Below are 22,567 nucleotides of genomic sequence, written 5' to 3' on the forward strand. Positions count from 1 at the left end.
AGTTGCAATATTGAATTATATTTTTAATAACAAATTGAACCATGTCTCTTCTCAACTGTAAACATTTGTAAACATTTTAGTCTGAATTAAGTGTACTTTTGTGCAGTCTTGTAACAGAGGCAACAGAACCCTTACTTTCCATTCAGATGGCTGAAGTATGGAGTCTGAGGGATGTTTTCATTGTTAGGAGTGAATTCCATTAAATGTTGGCTGGTCTGTTTGATGGGGTGCTTTTGTTACATGGGGGCTTTCCATCTCAGTTGGCTCAGTCACTACAGGTGTACCTACTCTCAATTGAATGAAGTGGTATTGATGAGAAGTTGCATAGTGATGAATGGCTCTAATGGGAAAAGCCAGAATAAAGATCCAAATAGAATTGCATTGGTAAAATCCATTAATAACTTCCTGTTGAATGTTAATCCATGCATTATTTTCCTTTTATTTGTCATCTTTAATTAAAAAAAATGTTTTCAGCAGTATTATTGTGAGCTTGTAGGATTTCTTTTAATGTGGTTTCTTTTTCCTTAACTCTTCAAAGATCTTCCCACCATTCTTCAACCTCCGTGATAAGAAAATTGAGGTCCTCTCCACTCTTTTCTCTTTTGGGTTGTCTGTTATTTGTTTTTGATCAAAATGGTTTGGTGGATATACTGTGACCCATTGATTTACTGCCCTATCAGCCTACTCCCCATCAGCAGTAAAGATATGGAAAGAGTCATCAATAGTGCCATCAAATGGGACTACTCACCAATAACCTGCTCACTGATGCTCAATTCTGCTTCCATCAGAACCACTCAGCTTCAGATCTCCTCACAGCCTTAACCCAGACATCGGTACAAGAGCTGAATGACAGAGGAGAGGTGACAGTAGCCACCCACAACGTTATTGCAGCTTTCAACCAAGTTTAGCACCAAAAAGGTTAATGGGGTCAACGGGAAAACCCTTGAGTGGTTGAACTCATACCTGACACAGTGAGGTGGCTGTGGTTGTTGGACAACAGTCATTGCAGCCCTAGGTTGTCACTGCAGGAGCTCCTCAGAACATCTTCTACCCAACCATCTTCAGCTACTTCTCTTCATCATAAGGTCAGGGGTGGGGTTGCTCGCTCACAAATCTACAGGGTTCAATTCCAATCACATCTTCTCCAATAATGCTGTGGCCCATGCCAGCCTACAGCAGAACATGGACAACACCTAGGATTGTACTAACAAGTGGCAAGTAACATTTGCATCATGTACGTGCCAGGTAATGACCACCTCCAACAAGAGAAAACCCAACTACCTCTCCCCAACCTTCTAAAATACCACAATTGCTGAGTCCTCAACCATCAACATCCTGGGGACACCACTGACCAGAAGCATAATTGATTTAGCTATGGTTACAAGAGCAGGCCAAAGGCATGCTACTCTGTGATGAGTGACTCATCTCTTGATCCTCCAAACATTTTCAAGGCACTAGTCAGGAGTGTAGTGGAATACTCACTAGTCACCTGAGTGGGTGCAGCTGCAACAGCATTCAAGAAACTTGACCCCATCCAGAACAGAGTAGTTCACTTGATTGGCACACAGGCACTGAACAATATATAACTCCTCCATCACTGGTGTACTGTGGCTGCAGTACGTATTATCTATAGGATGCGCTGCTGCAACTAATTAAGCTTGTTTCAACTGCACCTCCCAGCCCCACAGGCCTCTAAGACCAAGAAGGACAAGAGCAGGAAAATCAGGGGAACATCATCACCTCCAAATTCCCCAATAAGGCATCATCCTAACTTGGTCAAGTATCAACTTTCCTTCACTGATGCTGGGTCAAAATCCTAGAATTCCCTACCTAACACCATTGTGAGAGCACCATCACCACAAGAACTGCAGTGTTTCAAAGACCACCACCAACTTCTCAGGGCAACTAGGGACATATATAAAACTCATGTGAACATATATAAAACTCATGTGAACTGAGATGATCTTAGTGTTTGTCTTTTTGGCTCACTGGATACCATTGAGTTTATTTATAAAATATATTTATAGAGATTGAATTGCTGAATGTAAGACTTTGGTCAAGGATATCATGACTTTGAATTGCAGCCTCAACTTACACTCAGACTTACCTTCTCCGACTGCACGAGTTTTGCCATTTCTTGGTTGAGCAACTAGATAAAACACATTAAGACTATCAAGGACTTCAGTTCTAGGAAGAGCCAATATTACAAGGACCAGCTGCTGTCTATCAGACCTCTGCAGGAGCAGAGTTGTTAGTGACTACTGTAGAAATCCTCAGTTCAAACTGCTCCCTTGGAGGAAAAAGTGTGGCAAAGGCAGTGAATTTGGTTGAGGGGAAGATGAGAAAACCTGTGTTAAAGAAGAGATAAGGACATCAAGTTTCTCAAAACTTTAAGGAAGTTATTCAATCCTCAAATGTTAGACCGTGATTTATCTGATTGACTGCAGAGGAAATAAGCATTGAAGAAATAAGAATTTTATGCAGTGCAGCAAACTTTGTGACTCCTGGATATGCTGCACTGCAGCCGAATTAGCAGTAAATAGGAAGAGATGTGTGAAAAGCAGGGCTAGGATCAGTTATTTTAATTGGACCATCGTAACTGGAAAAACTGGGTTGAGATGGTTGAATCATAAAACCCTGGAAAATCAGTCAGAATCTTCCTACCCACATGGATGCAGATTTATACTGGGTGTCTCCAAAGTGCCCAGCTCATTTGTATCAACCCTAACTCGGTTCCTTGAGCACATACCGAAATAACATACCACATGGAGAAAGCAAACAAAAAATGAAAATGCCAGAGTCAGAATGAATGACATTAAAAAACACTTCATAAAAAGTCTGTAGCTCTTCTCAAGTACAAAATATTTGAGGATGGAAAAGGAAAGAAACATTGCCCTAATACATAATACAGGATGCATGTGGAACCAATTAAACTGCCAATATAGCAGAAATCTTTTGTTGTTCTTATACAACACATTAAATGATTTACACCAAGTAGAATTTTTTATTGATGAGAAAGGAAAAGAGCTAACAGAGGAAGCAAAATTGTCATACAAGTGAAGATGGACTTTATTGAGTGTTTCTTTATGAGTTAACTCCTTTATGGTGAGCTTCAGTTGACACTTTGCAGAGCTGAAAATGCTACTATGTTTATGAATACAAATTGAAGTTAATTTAATTCTTAGGTCAAGAAATTGAACTTGCTATGGCAAGTTAGTGGCTCAATCGCTTTGTGCATTGGTCTGTACCCGCGTGAGGCCGTGCCAAATTTGGCATCTCGTCTCATCTAGCATTTAGCCAACGAGCTGCAGACGCTGATCGGGTGTCCCTGATGCAGCTCATCAGTTTAGAGGTCACCAATTTGGGCGGGTTGCGATACCGGCAATTTTCCTGGTCCTGGGGGGGGGGGGTGGTGGGGGAAAGAAGGTGGACGAACTCCTTTAAAGACCACTGGTTCGCCGTCGTAGACCCAGAAAATCTGAGCAATGTGTGCTCTGCTTAGTTTTTCCGCAATTTGATACTGGGGTCCTGAAACAGGCGTTAGGCCCCTGATTAGAATACCTCTCTGGGCGGTGCCCAGGGCACTCAGAAGTCGCCAACTGCCTATTTGGTAGTCGGCTTATTTCCAGAAGAGATTGGGCGCAGGATACTACCACCCAAAAATATTCCCCCAATCCTGATTTTATACCCAGAAATGAGGCACAACATATACCAGTTTCTACTCCTTAATCTTTTGATTGTGTCATACCATAACCAGAACCTCCCCACCCCCACCTCTGTTTTGATTCTGATATACTTGCCAGTTTTTTTAAAATGGAGGAATACATGTTTATTTGGCCCTGAAATCTGGAACTAACCTAATACTTCTCTGGTATTGATTTATATGAGGAAATTGCAACTTTAACAGTTTGTCTGGTTCCAAATGTGTCGGACTTTGGCTGCTTTGAACTGAATTGTATTAAAAGCCCAATTCAAGGCTGGTGCAGTCAGCCTTCAGTTGACATTGGAGATTTTGTTATTTAGGAATTTTTGGTAATTTTGTAATGCAAATCTTAAACAAATATTCTCCATTTAACCAAAGCTTCTGAGTAGCTAAGTAAATGTAATCAATCACATCAAATTTGAAACTCTAGTTATCGAGAGCTTAGTGATGGCACATTCTAGAGTGTTTGTCACTTTTCATTGTAAGGTTTCTGTTTCCAAACATTTTAATGGGATCATCTACACTTATAATGAACTAGAATGTCTTCTTGGCTGTCACACTGGTAGATGTGTGGGCAGGGACTTTAATCTGTCCATGTGCATGTTGAATTTGGATGTTAGGTGAGCTCACAGTCATGTCCCACAAATGATCGGCAGTTTGCACTTGAGGCGGTGGAAATCCTCTCAGGCTCCCTGCAAACAGCCTCATGTTTACTGTTTCATCTGATGATAGTGGGCATGGGGATGGTCAAGGATAGGCAGGGGGTACAATATTGCATGGAGTGGGGAGCACTACTTCTCAAGAGGAGTCGACTGGGAGAGTGTTAGAGATATTTTTGGCTGCCACCATAAGGTTCTCTTTGGCATCCTCTTCCTGCTCTTGTTGCTGCTGGACCCCCTCCATGTCCCTTCCCCCCTGTTGTCTCTGTCAGTTCCCTCTTGATCAAATTTCAGTGCAAAATTGTGCAGCATGCAGCAGGTAAGCATTACTATGGAGACCCACTGGGGACTCTACTGGAGTGTTCCACTAGACCTAAAAATGAACATGAAACATGCCTTCAGCATTTTGATAATGTGTTCAATTAACATTGTGGTGGAAGAATAGTCCTCATTGAACCTGTGATCTGCTGGGCTCCTGAGGATCCTCAACAGTGTCATTGGTCAAGACTGAAGGAGGTTGCATTTATCCCTCAGGATCCCAGTGGACATTTGCCTTTAGTTTTTGAAGAGCGGAAACACTGTGCACTGCCTCAAGATGAAAGTCATGGCAGCTCCCCAGATAAGAGCATTCACATATGTGAACTCATGACAATGGTCATACACTAGCTGTACATATATGGAGTAGAACCGTTTTCCGATGCTGCATGACATACAATGAATAAAGGGAGTCCATGCAGACACGAGTTCCATCGATAGCCCCTTGATCTTTAAGGAATTCTACCATATGGAAGAATCCCATTGTCCTCTCAGACTGAGACCTTTGATCAATAGGGAAGGTAATGAACTTAACAATGTGAGAAAACAAAGCATTTCATTCCACTGAAATCATCTACCTTCAGCAAGCAGAAAAAACAAAGTCAAATGATTGCAATGCAATGATTTGCCAGTGCTTACAATATAGAAGTCATGTGGCAGATTAAAAGCACTTCTGCCTTCATCCTGCACTATTGCAACAGATTACATCTGATTTATACAGGTGCCCCTTTTGACAGTTGTAAATAAAGGTGTAAAATGATGGAAGAGACTCACTGACAAATACTATGATATCACGGAGGCCTAGAATGGGACATTTAATGTGGCAGTTTCATCTTTCCGGATGTGTGTGATGCCATTTGAAAAAAGGGATGTAACACGTGAACCCAAACTTTTATTTTAGAAAGTCAACTCAATCTGGTCTAATTTAGTCATTTTGTATTTGGAATTTGTTGCAATGTTCAACTCAATCATGCAACATTCCATAAGGAAATGTGAAGCTGGCAAAGGGAACTGTTATAAATCTGAGGGCTGTGCGATTTCAGCAAGATTTAGAAATATTGGGCTCGATTTTAAAAGTAAAAAACGGATGGGTTGGAGGCGAGGGGCATTGAAAATTGCCACCATTTCAGACTTGCCTCCAACCTGCCCATTTCCGGTCGGGATGAGGGGCGGCCAACTCACTGCCAGGAGGCCGTTCGGGCCTTAAAACCTTTCAAGGAGGCTTCAGGCCTCCATTTTTTACTAATTCCCGATTTCAACCTCGGGGGGCCAGGATTCCCGGGCCTTCTGCTTTATGCCTCCTGGAAGGAGGCAAGAAGGCCCGCGACTAACGGGTAGGTGCCTAGAAAGGCACGGCTTGTGGGCCCGGAGGAGCAGGAGTGCTTTCCCCAGGCCCAACAAGCCTACCTGCACCAACGCCCCCCCCAATGATCGCGGATCCCAACCCTGATCGCGGACCCCCGACCATGATCCTCCGACCCCGACCATGATCCTCCGACCCCGATCCCGATCCTCCGACCCCGATCCCGATCCTCTGACCCCGACCCTGATCCTCTGACCTCGACCCCGATCCTCCAACCCCGATCCTCTCCCTCAACGGCCACGAACCCCTCTGATCCTGTCCCACCGTGACTGACCCTTGATCCCATCCTCCATGACTCACGACCCCTATGCTGACCTATACCCACCCGTGCCCACCTATGCCACCCATGCCTCTTGTCCACCCATACCCTTGCCCACCCGTGCCCCTTGCCCACCAATGCCCCCCAGTGTCCCCCCATCCATACAAACAAAGACTTACCTGCAGACTTCCTCTCCCTGGCTGCCACTAGTCTACTATATTGTGCAATGATAATTAGCTATTGGTTATTTTTCCATCATTAACAAATAATCATTTCGTTCCACTAAAACTCTTGTAATTTCTCTTGTACTATATGCACAGCTCGGCATCTTAAAACAGCACACTGTAAAAGAGTTACATGTAAATTTGGCTTTCCCTTTTGTGTAGTGTGATATAATTGACAGGATTCATTCTGATTGTGTTCAATTTTCTATTTCTGTCATGTGATGTTTTTTCAAAAGACTCATAGCCCATGGAAATCAATTGTGGTCATTTATATTGTTGCATATAGTATATACATTAATTGTTGAGATGTAGTCTGTAGCAGAAACTTGGAGTTCTGAGTACATCACCAGCATATCTGGAGTGTAGAACAGCCTTATAATACTACTGTCCAACCCAACTACAATTCCATATGGTCTGTGGTGTTTGCATTAGCAACACGTACATATTACATACTACAGGAAAGCAGTGATAGATGGCTTCTCTAATTGGACAGAGCTTCAGTGGAATAGATGGTGATGGAAGTAAAATCACCTGCTGAATGAGGACTAGCAAACACGTGGGACAGCAGAGGGAGTACAGAAATCCTCTGAGACTTGTCTGGTGAAATGCAAGAATGGGACAGAGTTTGATTAAAGGCAGATTTGGTTAAAGGTGCAGAGTAGCAGGGATCATGAATGCAGCAGTTTTCTATATGGATGGGCTTTTGGGCTTGAAATAACTTCATGTAGAAATTTGAGGTTATACGTGACAGAGGTATGTATAGCAGTTGTCATGTTCAACTATAGACCTGAAAAGATATGATCTACATTTGGAGAAGCTGTGATATGTCTTCCATTAACACACAACTCCTATGTGTTTCCATAATTACCTCACTATACTCTCTCCATTTTCTCTCTATTGTTTTGCTTCATTGTTTGGAATTTGTTTTGCTACTATTTCTCCATGGAGATGTATTTCCGGTGTGTGCATACTGTTAGATACATTGTCTCAGAAAGAGTTACAGCCTTAACATGTCCCAGCTGGCTCGACTGTGCGACTGAGGTGCCAGTGAAACAGATGCAACTGGAAAATCCCAGGTGTGGGTTACCACTGACAGTTTATTTTTATGCGGCACTAGAATTCCTCATAGCGAGAACCACCTAGCCATGCACTAGTGATTAGAGATATCCACACAGAATCCCATTGGTCATCAGCCTGCTCCCTCAACACAAAATTAAACAAATCAAACATCATAAAATAAATATTGCCTTTCAAATATCTTTCTTACTTCTCTAGAATCTTCTTTCAGCCTCATTTAAACCTCTCCAGCCAAATCTTATAGCCTTGCCACCTGATTTCTTTTATACTGATCATTCTCTATTCTCCCATTCTCTTTCTCACCTTTCTCCAGTCATAAGCTTGTTCCCTAGCCTTTTTGCATCTCTCCCCATCCTTTAGTTTTCCCTCTTCATCTTTTACATCTCCCTGGTTTTACAAAATATTCTCTATGCACTTTTACATTTTTCTCCCAATCCTACATCTTGTCCTTCTTTCCACCCTCTTTCTTTTCATCTCTCTCCCTGTTTCTGCAGCCTGTTTTCCCAGTCACCTTGTCCTGTCAGAAGAAATGGAATTCAATGTCATGCCCCTCTGATTGGGCCACAGTATTCTATAAATAATCACCACTTAATTAGGTAAGTTACGTAGTAAAATAGTTACAGTTTCAGGCAGGCCCATCTAACCCACCTATCCACAGTAATCCCTTAGTGTATTTCTAATAACCCTCAATCCTGATACGAACAAGTCTAGATCCTAGACAGGATCTAGTCTTAATGGGTATCCCATTAAGGTTTCTTGTTCCATCACCCGTAATCTGTTCCACATACTTACCACCCTTTTCGTAAAAAAGTTCCTCCTGCATTTATTATTTTAGAGTTATACAGTTATACAGCACGGATAGAGGCCCTTCGGCCCATCGTGTTGCAGGACCAAACGTGTACAAAAGAAATAGGAAGGCAGAAGCAATTGTTGAGAATTCATGGATAGTAACACAAAAGTGCAAAAAGTAACATTAAGACCAGTTATGCTTGAGTACTTAGTGATCTAGGAAACATTAAATTAATACCCTGCCTATCTTACAGTGCTGCCTCTTTGGATTACAAACCAAGTAAAATATCTTGATAATCTGCCTTAAGTAATGTTTATTTAAATAAAGTAGGGAGTATACTTAGAACAAGTATGTAAGAATTGTGGAAAACAATTATACAATTCAGGGATTTACTTTAATACAGGGGCTTTATAAAGCAAACATTATAAAATTAAACAACATCCCTTCACAAGCTAAGAATTTAGAAGAGCCAAGACTCAGAATAGGGGATTTCCAACCTATAAACTGGATTGGTTAAGGGGTTAAGAATAAATTTTGTGGGAAATGTTGGAACATAAATCTGACTGGAACAGTGTGAGAAAAAAATGGAGCAGCTGGAAACAGGACAATGCGGAGATTAATGTGTGCGTTGAAGCTATACACAGCTATACTTCCTCTTTGCTTTCTTTTGATCAGGACTGGCTTAGAGGCCATCATGGAGACATATGCCTTCTGGAGACCTCCTGTTCGGACCCTCACATTTGAGGATTTCACCAACATGCAGAAGCAACAAGGTAATGGGGCAGGATTTTTACTTTTGTTTTTTCCTGTACAGGCTACAGAATTTGCAATGGTCATTGTCACTGCCACTCTCTGATTAGCTCTTAAGATGCTTCCTGTCAGGTTGTATCTCCAGTTCCTTCTCTAGAGAAGTACTATTGCCATGCGATACTCTTCACTGGTATCCCAACTGAAACACAGCTCATAATTGAGACTGGAAGTTTCATGTATTGGACAGCCCTGGGGCTTGAATTCAGAATCAATGAGATGCAAACTTGTCAAATGAGAATTATAACCACTGCACTGTGAAACACAACTGACTTTTGGAAAGTGTAATTTTCTGCATGATTTGAATAAGTGGTTTGTGCTAAATTGTAAGAAAGTAGATTCTTCCAGGTGTACAAAGTGATAATAAACAACTCTCATTTTATTAATCTGCATCACTTAACAAATCATTTTAGTCTGTACGTGTATTTAATTAGTATGTATCCCTCTCATTCTGAGGCCTCTTTCTGCAGGTAATACAACGTACTCCAGGAACTAGTCCTGTTTCATCTGAAGCTGATTGAAGGTGAACTTGTAACATTGAAGAGATGGACAATGTTATATTTTCCTACTTTGAGGTGCATTGCCAAAATTTCAAGAAGATGCTGTGCAGCCAGTCTGAGAATTAAGTGCTCAATCTTATTGTGGCCAGCAAATTTGAAAGGCAGATTGAATGACTCAACCTCATGTCCATCTGACAGAGAAGTCAATATAGCAATAGCTAGGCTAGGCTGCTATGGTCGTATTAGCGATAGTACTAATACTGGGCATGTAATAAGACCCAATGATCATGGTGCAGGTCAGCTGCAGTTATTTCAAAGGTAATAAGCTGACACTTTTTCCTAGTTTTCTAATGGATTTTAATGGTATTGATACCAGAATTCTACTGGCAGGCCCCCGAATATGTACCAGATTTTACTAGGCTGCAAAATTCAGCATTGGCCTATTCTCATATTTAGAGAATTTCTTTCCAAATTTCTTTTATTTTAAATGTTGATTTTTATTTCCCTTCTCTACATTGAAATTACGTTCCCCTTTGTACCACACACAATTCCCAGGTTGAGAGGGAAAGTATTAAACCTGCTTCTAGATCTGCATGAGGATTGTATTCTTCACCTGTTTCCCCTTACTCTAGAAAGGTGCATCTCCCAGATAACACAACTAACCATATGGAGAATAATGGTGGAATAACTTCCATCTTACTCCTCTGTGGTGCAGTGCATTGTTAATATTTTCTTATTGATATTTATTTTGCTGATACGCAAGGACAATAGATTGTCATCTCATATAGTGTTTGAGATTCAGGGTAGATTATGGAATGTAGGACCAAACAAAATGTCTTTCTATGATATCTCCAAATTCCCAAAAGGAATGTTAAAGGTAATTATATTTTTGAAAGTTTGATTTGATATGAAAACATTGTATTAATACAAAGGTTATAAGCAAGTTACATTCTAATAATAATGGGCTATTTTGTCCTTTGGCCTAATTGGCAAAGAATACGACTTGTGTTTTCCACCCATTTAAAACCAGTTGAGGGTGCTTGTGTATGCCAATTTCATACTGCCCAGAGCAACGCATGGTTTTACTTCTCTCACACTCTCCCATTGTTTTCAATTGGAGACACATTCTATATGGGTAATAAATCCTCGTTGCTTAAGACAGCCTTTTATGATGTCATAGAAAAGACAGAAAAAATCATAGGGAAAAGGTTGTATGAGTGCCAAAAGTTGAATAAAATGCAGTTTTCTTCTCAACCATGGATTGGAACTGATCCAAGTTTGGCAGATTGATTTATTTTCATATTTTGATTCATCTTATACAGTTATTTTATTCTGTTAGATGCTGTATTTTAGTAACAACCCATAATATTTGGTCTGGCCAATAGTTTTCTGTGTTTTCTCAATCTGGTCTCCCAGGGCAAGGGCTTAGGCCCATAGCACAAAATTGCATTCTAAAGCTATCACTGGCACTATATTATTTCACATTATTTCTGAGAGATGTTATAAGAAAAACAATGCTAGGGGACCAAGTCTAACAGTGTACTTCCAGAGTAGAGGTACATTATTAGTTTAACAGTGGGGCTCCATATTGCATCTAACCTGTATCCTGTGAGAATACTTGATAATATCACTGATTATAAAGTGGTAAGATTTTCCATTCCTAGCACTGCCATTCTTCCTTCAGCTACTGTGCATATATGCACACTACCCCATGTCCACCACAAAATATTGGCAGACCATTCAGTCTAATGGTTCATCTTGTTTTTATAGGTAAATATTAAAATAAAACTTTATTCTGGATGTAACGTTATTTGTCATAATAATTACTCTGATGACTCAAACTTCCTTCTTTTATGATCTAAAATATACCTGACTGGCATTAGTGCCACTCTGTTTTTATATATTTTTTTACATAAAATCCAGGCCAAATTGTAAGGATTTGGGAGTTTGAAAGTGCAGATTTAAGTAACTTGGGGGAGAGTTTATTCCAGGGTTGGACTCAGCGGGATGTAGGACTGGAAGGGGAGAGGGGGATGTGGGTGGTGTGGAATACAAGGAAGTGGTCGGAGATGGCCTTGTTCGTGATCAAGATCATGGCAGTAGAGAGGACACGTGAGATGGCTAGGTCTAGAGGGTGACTGTGAATATGAGAGTTTATATAGAGGACAGGAGGGCGGTGAAATCAGAGGAGAGAGGTAAAATTAATTGAGATGGACACCAAAGATGAGGAGTCATTCAGTGCAGAGGCTGACGGAGAGAAGGAGGGAGGATATATCAAGAAACTTGGGGTGGTGCTTGGCGGGGACGGTTGAGAGTGAGGATTTTAAAGGAGAGACAAGAGGATTGGAACAAGGTGAGTTTCTCAAAGGAGGAGAAGGTATTAGAGGATTAGGGAGAGGGACCAAGGTGTGATTTAGTGATAAGGGTACACTGCAACAATGATGGCTTGGGCAGGGCAGATGTTGAAAAGTATAGCCAGGCAGGGAGGCTAATAGAGTTCTGCAGGTTCTGTTTAATCCCTACTGTTCACACTATTCATAAACAATTTGACAAAAAGTGCTTTGTGTGATATTGTTATATTTACTGATAATATCAAGCTGAAAATATATATGAGATAAACAGCATTCAAAGTGATAAGGGTCAATTAAACAGATGAGTTAAGGAATGGTATTAGATTTTAATATAGATAAATATAAAGCAATCTGTATTGGAACAGGAAACAGCAAATGAAGGGTGTCTGTTAGCCTGGGTCAGCCTTAGTAATTTGAGGATGAACATTTAACTTCACGTTGGAGGTGGAATTCGACTTCAGCAGTAGCGCAAATCGGCAGTAGCAAATTGGCCACAATTTATAAACCCTGCCCAATTTTTGTTTCCATTGACCAATAAGATCAAATCAGTGTCAAGTGATGTAGTTACTCTTCAATGCCATTTATCGACTTCGTTGCCTGATGTAACACCACTTCCTGCTCCAGTCCATCAACCATGGGCGATACAGGTCCTCAGGCAACCATTACAAAATACTGTTTCAAGGGATCCACGGCTACTCCGAGGTACAGCTATGTGGAGCTTTTGAAGACATTTTTTATACTGTATTTTGAGGTTTTTTGGCAAAGGATTTGAAAATCCTTGTAGTTACTGCTACAGGTTCTGAACTATTAAGGGGTTTCTAGCATTGCAATTATTTCTTGATGTGGGTTCATCTAGAAATCCCACTCTGAGAGGAGGAGAAGAAACAGCAGGAGGAAGGAACAGACAGAGCTGTAGCTAGAGGAAGAGCAAATGGAAGGATGCTTGGAAGAATCCTTACCATCCCGGAACAACATACCTGCAGTTCTCTGAGGAATGGTGTGTTGATTTACATCTGCAAAAAATCTGGAAACGTATCTGATTGCAAAGGACATTGGAGATTTATAGGTGTGGAACAAGAATGTAATGATAAATATCCCATGACATACAATGGTTTTCATGCTGAAGAGGCTGTTATTTTTTTTGTTGGGGGGTGGGAAGAGCTATGGAGGGTGTTGTCTAGCGAAGGCAGCATGCCATATTTGGATAGAGGAATTTTCTGGAGTTTTACCTCATTACCTTTGAAAATCAGGAAGTACTTAAAAAGAACTGTCTCTTGGGAGATTAAATGGCTCTAGCCATGAGTTTACACAATCACTGTAAAGAGCATTGATCTATCATTCCTCATTCCTTGCTTTCTTATGTGTTTATGTTCTTACTTTATCTCAACAATAAAATAAGTTTATTTCACCAGTGAATAAGATTTTAGTTACCCATTCAGAGCTGTGACCCTTCCCTCTGGGGTTATGAAGTCATCCTCACTTGTGGAATAACTTGCAGAACACTGGAAATTGTTTTGATTTGTAAGTTCTCTATTTATCTGATGTTTTCTGTTTTGGTTTCAGGAAGTAGTACAGGAACATCTCCAACAACTTCTAGCCCAGGAACTCCATCCCCTTCAGCATCTTCCCACCTACTGTCTCCATCCTGCTCCCCACCAACTTTCCATCTGGCCCCTAACACCTTTAATGTTGGCTGCAGGGAGAGTCAACTCTGCAATCTCAACCTCTCTGAATATCCAGCCTGTGCCCGAGGCAACATGGCTACACTGCAGAGTTATCCTGCTCTAGCTGAGGGTGGATACAACCGATTACAAGGTCCCAGTGCCTCTGCTCAACCACCATCAGAAACATTCGTTCCACAGAGGACTTCTTCATTAATCTCTGCAGTACCCACCCCTTCTTCATTACCAGGCAACAACAAGATGGATGCTTACAGCAGTCAACTGCCACCATTTACTGCTTCCCAGTTTCAGTACGTCATGCAAACAGGAAGTCCTGCCTCTAACACCTCTTCATCTCACATGTTTAGTGGTAGTCATGTCCAACAGAGTTCCTACAATGCCTTCTCATTACACAACCCATATAACCTTTATGGTTACAACTTCTCTGCCTCCCCCAGACTGGCAGCCAGCCCTGAGAAACTCAATGCCTCCCAAAGCACTTTACTCTGCTCCTCTTCACCCAATGGGGCCTTCAGCGAGAGACAGTTCTTGTCCACGGGAATGGATGGGATGCATGTGATTGGCTCCACTCCTTCCCAGCAGCCTCAGAATGCGTGTGACACCAGACAGTATGGGACTGTCCCAGGGAGTTCTTCACAAATGTCAGTGCATATGGTATAAAAGCAATATTTAAACAAAAATCTTTACCTGAGTTGTCCATACACATACAGTACTATGCACTAGGGCCTCCACAGTTGATTGATGTCAGTACCAGCAACAGTAAAATAATGTCTACAAAGCACATTAATACTAATCATCCTAAGTTAACTGTCCTACAAACAGCAAGGCCACCCCTAACACAATGAACTCTGAAGCTGCAGTGATATTGGAATAAGCAAACCCTTAGCTAAACTATACTAAGCACAGAAGATGCAAATGTAATTGGGTCTCTATCATTGTCTAGAATTTGATGATATTTACCCTTTTACACAGGTTACAGCACATATACATAATTGTGTTTTTACAAGCAGCCTAATTTTCAGTAACTGGATAATGCCTGTCCCTTGCAGAGACACATGTGATTTGCATTGACTGTGGACAACATACACTGTCTAGTTTTGAGTAAAAGTTGCTTGACTTTCTCAATACTTGAAAGTATTATGTCCCATTTTTGGACCCTTACCGTGCCAAGTTCCATATAGTTGCGTTCAGAATTGTCTCATCATGCAGTTGTACTGCACACATACTGTAGTATTTCAAGAATGGCCCATTCCAACATTTCTTTATGCGAGGCCCTTAACGGAAGAACTTTGTTTTAAGTTTCTAAGAACCAAGCTCATTTGTTTTTTCTTTTCTTTTGCAATTTTGCAAACATGTAATGTTGACTATTACGATACCTAATTTGAACAAAGTATAGAAAATACAAACAGTGTATGTATTTGAGCTCGCTGTGAAGAAAATGCAAACATTTCTAATCAAAGCTGAAGAAGTCTATTAATTGTGAAATTTTGTTATTTCAAAAATGCTCCTATTCATCCAACTGTTCTTACTAAATAAATACTATTGAAAGTATGTGCACTGATCCAGATGGGCACAATGTTGTGCAAGTGGCAAAGAACAAAAATCATTAACTAACCCTATTTGGTGATAAGTGTATTCGGCTGTCCCATTGAACTCCTTAGTTTGGCTGTGTCGTATGAAATAGCAAAAAGGCACACAAAATCTACTCAGTCTCTGGATGTTAAGACAACATATCTTCATCAAAAGAAGAATCAGCACTTATCAAAATGGTCACAGAACTTGGTGAATGACATGTGAGGAAACTCTTGACTCTTTTGTGCTAAGTATTTGGATCTGTTAATCTAACAATGGAAACTTAGTATCCCTGGCTCAAATAATTGTGCCTGTAAAGAAGCAATCCCCTGTAAACTACTCCTGTAAGTCAAATTAAAAATGTGTGGGGAATGAAACCATGCTTGTGAAAATGTTCCTTTTAAACGAATGTTCCCATTACAATTGTGCATATGAAGTGGATTGTGTTGCATTGGACGAAATGAAGGGTTAATGCATTTGTGTTTTAAATAGGCAAAGTTCAAGATACGCATCAGCACAGCTTCACTAACCGCCAGATATGATTACGATCTGCGGTATTCAGGCAGCATTATGCTTGTTAATTGGAACAAGAGAGGTTGAAGCAAGGAAATACACAGCTGCAGCAGATAACTGTGCATATTTGGGGTCTGAATCCCCAATGTCTGACCCATATGTGATCAGGTTTATTCCATGCAACTGCATCACCTTTTCCTGTTTATTTAGATTGGACTTTTATATTCAAAAATTAGATATATAGAGTATTTCTAAATGATTGTTAATGGGCCCTTTTTTAATCCTTTCTTCGTGCCTTGGATCTTCCTATTTTTAATAAATTAATGACCTCAGGTGCAGAATTATGTTTAAGCATTCTAGAACGTTCCCAGTTATAACTGCATCAAACAAGTGCTTCCAACTTTCCTATGGTATTTTCAGTAAAAATTCAGTTATATTGCAGAGAATAAACCTTTCCTTGCACAACAGTTGTGCAAGGAAAGGTTTATTCTCTGCAGTATTGATCCCTGACTGCAAATATTGTCTTTTCAACTCCCCATCGCCAGAAAATTTGTGACATTGCCTCCTTCCACAGAAAGGATATGCAGATCAGATATAGAACTTCTTTTCAGACAATTCTTTTGCACTTTCTGGAAGTTCTGGGAGATGCTAAACTGTTTTGCAGAGCTGCCTGTATCGACCCGAACAAACTCTGTAGCGTTACTGATTAAATCTTACAAATTCTTGGAAATGAATAATTCCTTTCTACCCCAAAGAACTCCGACAGTTGTAGACGTGAAAAAAAAACTTGTAGAAAATCCTCCAGATGGACAAATTAAACAACATCAAACTCGCAGGAAAAGCTTTGTCATGATAAGCAACCTCATAGGTAGGCTCCTGATTTTCCAAGAAAAAACAGCAAACTTGTCGAGAGGCCCTATATTTTCCTAAATAAACAACCAAAAAAAACCAAAACCAATATCCACTGATAATTAACTTTCCACATTTGAAGTTTCTTTTTTGCAAGGTAATTTTATTCTAGTTTAAATTACTTGGAACTAGAAAAGATATTGTCACTTATTTTACCAGGTCTAGATTCTTCGAGTCCAGATTAGGCGTGCAAGTATAAACAAGATCAAGATTGCCATTCTCATTTCTATGTGTGCCTGTGCATCAGGTGTCTGCATTTCTGCGCTATCTTCAGATGAACATGATCTGCTTATTGCATTACATAAGAGAGATGAATGAACTGAGCAATATTCATTGAGAGCAACTCTTATGAACTGAACTGTGCATCACAATGGGAAACTTTATGGATGTACAGAGATTATACTGGGGACGAAACAGTGCATTATATAGCAGAGCTTGCTGGATTAAATAGTTTATTATACTGGGGACCTCTGTGGGTTAAACAGTATTATACTAGAGAGCTCTTTAGACTAAATAGTGTATTACATTAGGGAGATCTGTGGGCTCAACAGCATAATTATAGGGAAGATCATTTGATTGAATGATACATTATACAGGAGAGCACTATGGAGTGGGTAATATATTTGCTGGAAAGTATGAACTGAACAGTGCCCTACGCATAAGGGTTGTACGGAATAAACAATGTATCGCACAAGGAATCTAAATCTACATCTGTGGATAAAAATAAATATTTTTAATCAAATTATTTAATTGAGGGATAATTTCATTGGCCTAGTGTGCTCATGGAGTTTCAAACAGCATAATTATGAGTGGCAAATATTAATAAATAAACACTTTTTATTGGTGATTAATAAAAACTTAATGATGTTTTGTTAAATTTATTTTTATTCTTCCCCTCCCCCATCGCTTTTTTCCCATTTGTCCTCTGAAGGCATCTTGCCTATAAGTAACTATTTTAATATGGTAAGGAATGGTGGTCCAAACATCAGTTTCTGTACACCCACTGCCATTGTGTATCCATGTTTAGTTGATGACTTATCGTGCTGTAACGATATCATTACTGCCCTGAAAGAAACCAAACAGAAATTATGGGATGCTCTGAATTTCAGCATTTTCTACAAAAAGATAACTGTGCCAGCACTGGACTGCTCACATCTTGCTCAGGTTCACTCAGCATCATGTCCCAGTCTCACACTTGCACAAACTCAGGAACAAGTTGCATTGGTACAGCCTTCAGTCAATTGGTACTGAACAGGTTCAAAGCAAGCACTAATAGGAACTTAATTCAGGCAGATGCCTTGCTTTGTTCATATTATTTTACTATAAATATTAGCCTCGCTTCTGTGACTAGATGAGATAACATAATTCATTAGGTAAACTACATTCTAATTCTGAGCAAATCAAGCCACAGTAACCAACATTTTAAACTATATCTGCTCAGAATTGAAATTCTGCTGGTTAAGAATATTCAATTGAATTTAATAGAAACATATTTAAAGGCAACTTTTAAAATAATAAGCAATTCAAAGACCTACTTTTCTAAATACAGCACACAGCTGAAAGGTTATGTATTAGTATTGTTTGTACTGCCTACCCATTAATGCTGCTGGGGTAAGATTCTGAAAAAACGCCCTGTTAAACATCTTGTGATTGTTTAACGATTGTTTCTTACACTGTTTAAACTGCTCACTTCTGAAACTTTCAAAAATAACCATGAAGACTTTTTTTTTGACAGTATCAGTGTTGCTTGCTATTTTTCCTTCAAATATAAATTTGCTGGGATTCATGTAATCATTCACCATGGCCCATTATGGAGCAGTTTACAGGATAAGGTAACTAATTATCATTACTGATCTCCACAAAAGGGACGACAGACGCAATTTAGAATCTCATTGCTGGTATTGGAACATGAATGTATGACACCTCCATTTTGGATAGGAAGGAGACATCATTTTGTGTTCCTTCAGTGTTGTGCCTAGAAAGTCACTATGTGTTGCTTTCATTGAAAGAAAGTATGGTTGCAAGCAACTCCCTCACAATTCTTTTACAAAGTATCATTTAGAATCATCTTGGAACAAAAAGCAGCATGTAGAAAGTCAAACTGTACAGTTTTTTTTATTTTGGTTGGCTATTTTTGAAGCAGGATGTGATATAAAGCAACAAGGTTGAAGAAGGAAAAGGAATTGGCATCTTCTGTGTGCGCAAAATTCTAGGTGAGCTTCTTCCAGTAGCTGACACCGGTAGTGTGGCTCAATTGGACATATGATAGTAAATATGATAATATGTTTATTAGATCAAGTTTATTAACAAGTTTTGGAAGTCACATCAATTGTATAATTTTTAAAAAGTTAAGTAAGCTAACATTGACTCCCTTAAGTAACACAATCAGATTTGATGGATGATAGCATTAGATAAATCTCCTTTGTGATGTGTTGTTTATAAAGACTCATATTTATGTGCTTAATGCTAAATCAGTAATGTAGATAATGAAACAGACCAGCCAGATATATGTAATATGTAAAAAGTGTAGGGAAGAAGCCTATGCACGAAATTGTGCATATAGTGACAGAGCAGAGAAATGTTTCAATAAATAATTCTGAATTGCTTACTTTGGTTGTGAATCTGTTGTGTGAATGCTTTTCTTTACACACATACATCATTCTCTGCGAATAAACCACATATTTTGGTGCCCATGCTACAACTCTCACAGACCTTAATGTTTCCAATTTCCTTGTTGGGTGTAGTAAATCACAAAAAAAAAAATCTTCATTTCAGCATTTGGAGCCTCCTAAAGTTGTGCACATTTTATATGTTGCAATAAATCAAACACAAAACGAGTTTAAATCTGTTGCAGATGCAACACCAAAAATGTCACATTTCTATGATAAGTGCCCCAGATGTGGTAAGGATGAGCAGACTGTCCTAGGATCCCTTGTGTGATTTGGTTTGATCTTCATGTGAACCAAATCCATCCTGTTGAATTGTAAGTTAGATCTGAATGAGTCCGATTGCTGGCCATGCAATACTACAACGGAGAGCTTCGCTCAGCCTGTTCCAATTTCTGGCTTGGATTTGTGAGTTTGAATCTGGTTCAAATCAAATATACTTCCCAAATTCTGATTCTGTTGGATCTCTGGCCCAGTTATGGGCTCACTTTAAAATATAACATAGCTAACATCAATGCTGAATCTTCTAGCAATGTTCAGATAAGATGTACAAAATGAATTTACTTCTATCAGGCTCAAATAGTCATTTTCCCATTCAAGATTTGTCACTTTCCATCACTAATGAAAAAACACGGGTAGAATTTCTCATTAAGCATCCACAGAAATGATGCAAAAAGAAATTTTGTTGAACAATGAAATCTGATTTAAGATCAAACAAGATCCTTATATTTGGTTAATGCCTTTAAATTGAGTTTGTAATCCTATTGGTCACTCAGCCCAAATGGCCCTTAAATCAAATCAAACATAGATAAATTAAAACTTTTAATCAAACAAAGTCTTTATCCAATAGTATTTTACAGATTTTTCTAAACTTTAAAATCCCATCAAATTTTGGACGACTGCACAGAATAACAAATTCAAGGCTTAATTGAATGAAAGATTCAGATTATTTTGAAACCCATCTGCGTTTTATTTTTTTGTTTACATACAAATTGGAAAATAACATTAGTATTGTGAGTAATTCTTGTCAATCACAGAATTAGTTGCACCCTTTAAGAAAGTCAAGTGACAGGGAGAGGAATGTGTGCTGGGGGCTGTTCCATGGAGGCAGTGGCTGCGATACTTACGGGGAGGTGGGGACAGAGCGGGGACAACTTGTAGCGGCCGGGAAACCCGGAAATACAAGGAACGCAGAGGCCCTGACGAACTTAACAGCTGTAAACAATTTTACAACACCAAGTTATAGTCCAGCAATTTTATTTTAAATTCACAAGCTTTCGGAGATTTTCTCCTTCCTCAGGTAAATGAGATTTTCTCCTTCCTCAGGTAGATTTTCTCCTTCCTCAGGTAAACATTTACCTGAGGAAGGAGAAAATCTCCGAAAGCTTGTGAATTTAAAATAAAATTGCTGGACTATAACTTGGTGTTGTAAAATTGTTTACAATTGTCAACCCCAGTCCATCACCGGCATCTCCACAACAGAACTTAACAGCAGCACCGCGTTTTAATTTTCCTTTTCCAGACTGGCAGCCAGCCAGATTGAGAGGCTGGCTGGCTGTCGGGCGGGAAGGCCTGTGGCATCGGGCCACAGCCGGGGTCCGGAGAGGAGGGAGGGAGAGATCGTGCTTGGGGTGGGGGGGGGGGGAAAGAGATTACAGGTCGGCCTGGAGATCATGCAGGGGTGGGGGGTCGGTCTGGAGATCACGGGGGGGTTGGCCTGGAGATCACGGGACGTGGTCGTCGGATCGTGGGGGGGTGTCATTGGATCACGGGGAGGAAGGTCGATCGCGGCAGGTTAGCTTGAGGGGTCAGGGGGAAGCACTCCTGCTCCTCCTGGTCCACAAGCAGTGCTATAAAAAGCGCTTACCTGCTGGATTTGGCTGTTCTCGCCTCCCTTCAGCTGCTTGGTTTCCCAAGCCCTGGGAAACCTAGCTCGTAGCCGTTAAACCTAAAAGGCTGCTAAAATCTGAAGCACACAGCCTCATTAACATATTTAAATTACGGACCCGCCTCTTGAGAGCAGGTTGCTTGCCTGACCCCTAACCTACCCCGGTTAAACTGGAAGCAGGTCAGAGGCTGGGTACTCTGCGGCGAGTGACTCACCTCCTGACTCCCCAAAGCCTTTCCACCATCTACAAGGCACAAGTCAGGAGTGTGATGGAATACTCTCCACTTGCCTGGATGAGTGCAGTTCCAACAACACTCAAGAAGCTCGACACCATCCAAGATAAAGCAGCCCGCTTGATTGGCACCCCATCCACCACCCTAAACATTCACTCCCTTCACCACCGGCGCACTGTGGCTGCAGTGTGCACCATCCACAGGATGCATTGCAGCAACTCGCCAAGGCTTCTTCGACAGCACCTCCCAAACCCGCGACCTCTACCACCTAGAAGGACAAGAGCAGCAGGCACATGGGAACAACACCACCTGCACGTTCCCCTCCAAGTCACACACCATCCCGACTTGGAAATATATCGCCGTTCCTTCATTGTCGCTGGGTCAAAATCCTGGAACTCCCTTCCTAACAGCACTGTGGGAGAACCGTCACCACACGGACTGCAGCGGTTCAAGAAGGCGGCTCACCACCACCTTCTCGAGGGCAATTAGGGATGGGCAATAAATGCTGGCCTCGCCAGCAACGCCCACATCCCATGAACGAATAAAAAAAAACAGGTTTGCAGCGGGTTAGGGTCGGGTTTCAGATTTATAAGAATTTAACCCCCCGTTCCCTCTCCCACCTATCCTGGGAGGTTAAAATCTCCCCCCCAGTCTCTTTTAAAACTGAAATTATAATGTTGTGCAGTTCTGTTTATTAATTAATCAATTAATTTAAAACTAAGACCAAGTATCAATCTAATTTTGTGATGGATGATAATGAGTGAGAGGTAACATTGTCACTGACTACTGATGTAATCATTGCAGAGTGTTAAATTCTCAGTCAAGTGGGTAAAATGCACCATGTATTAATGAACCATACAATGGAGGGACATCTAGCTTCAATCCATATTATGTCCTTGGCTGGTCCATCTGGGTGTTACAAAAGTCTTTATGGTTCTTTGGTTGTAAAAATGGCAAGTACTGTATCCTGATTGCTATTCAGCAGCCCTAACCTGAATTGCCTGTACGTTTACATATCAGGTGAGGACAGGATCAGGCTTGGTTCTGATGTCCTTC

At 40.5% G+C, this 22,567-nt stretch overlaps 1 protein-coding gene and 1 long non-coding RNA gene across 5 annotated transcripts in view; one reads left to right on the forward strand and one right to left on the reverse strand.

The window, feature by feature from the left end:
* tbx15 (T-box transcription factor 15) overlaps positions 1-15,679 on the forward strand; it is a 79,604-nt gene extending 63,925 nt beyond the window's left edge. For 3 of the 4 annotated variants that reach the window (XM_067992971.1, XM_067992973.1, XM_067992972.1), the window contains 2 exons: positions 9,066-9,163; positions 13,612-15,679. In XM_067992971.1, coding sequence (XP_067849072.1) covers positions 9,066-9,163; positions 13,612-14,390 — 877 coding nt within the window. In that variant the 3' untranslated portion in view covers positions 14,391-15,679. Of the gene's footprint in view, positions 1-9,065; positions 9,164-9,667; positions 9,721-13,611 lie in introns of all 4 variants that reach the window. The other variant, XM_067992974.1, reaches the window with a different exon arrangement.
* The window catches only part of LOC137327306 (uncharacterized), a 75,940-nt gene that overhangs the window by 11,819 nt on the left and 41,554 nt on the right, over positions 1-22,567 (reverse strand). The window lies entirely within an intron of this gene.

Source organism: Heptranchias perlo, chromosome 11 (assembly GCF_035084215.1).
Source record: "Heptranchias perlo isolate sHepPer1 chromosome 11, sHepPer1.hap1, whole genome shotgun sequence".
NCBI lineage: Eukaryota > Metazoa > Chordata > Chondrichthyes > Hexanchiformes > Hexanchidae > Heptranchias > Heptranchias perlo.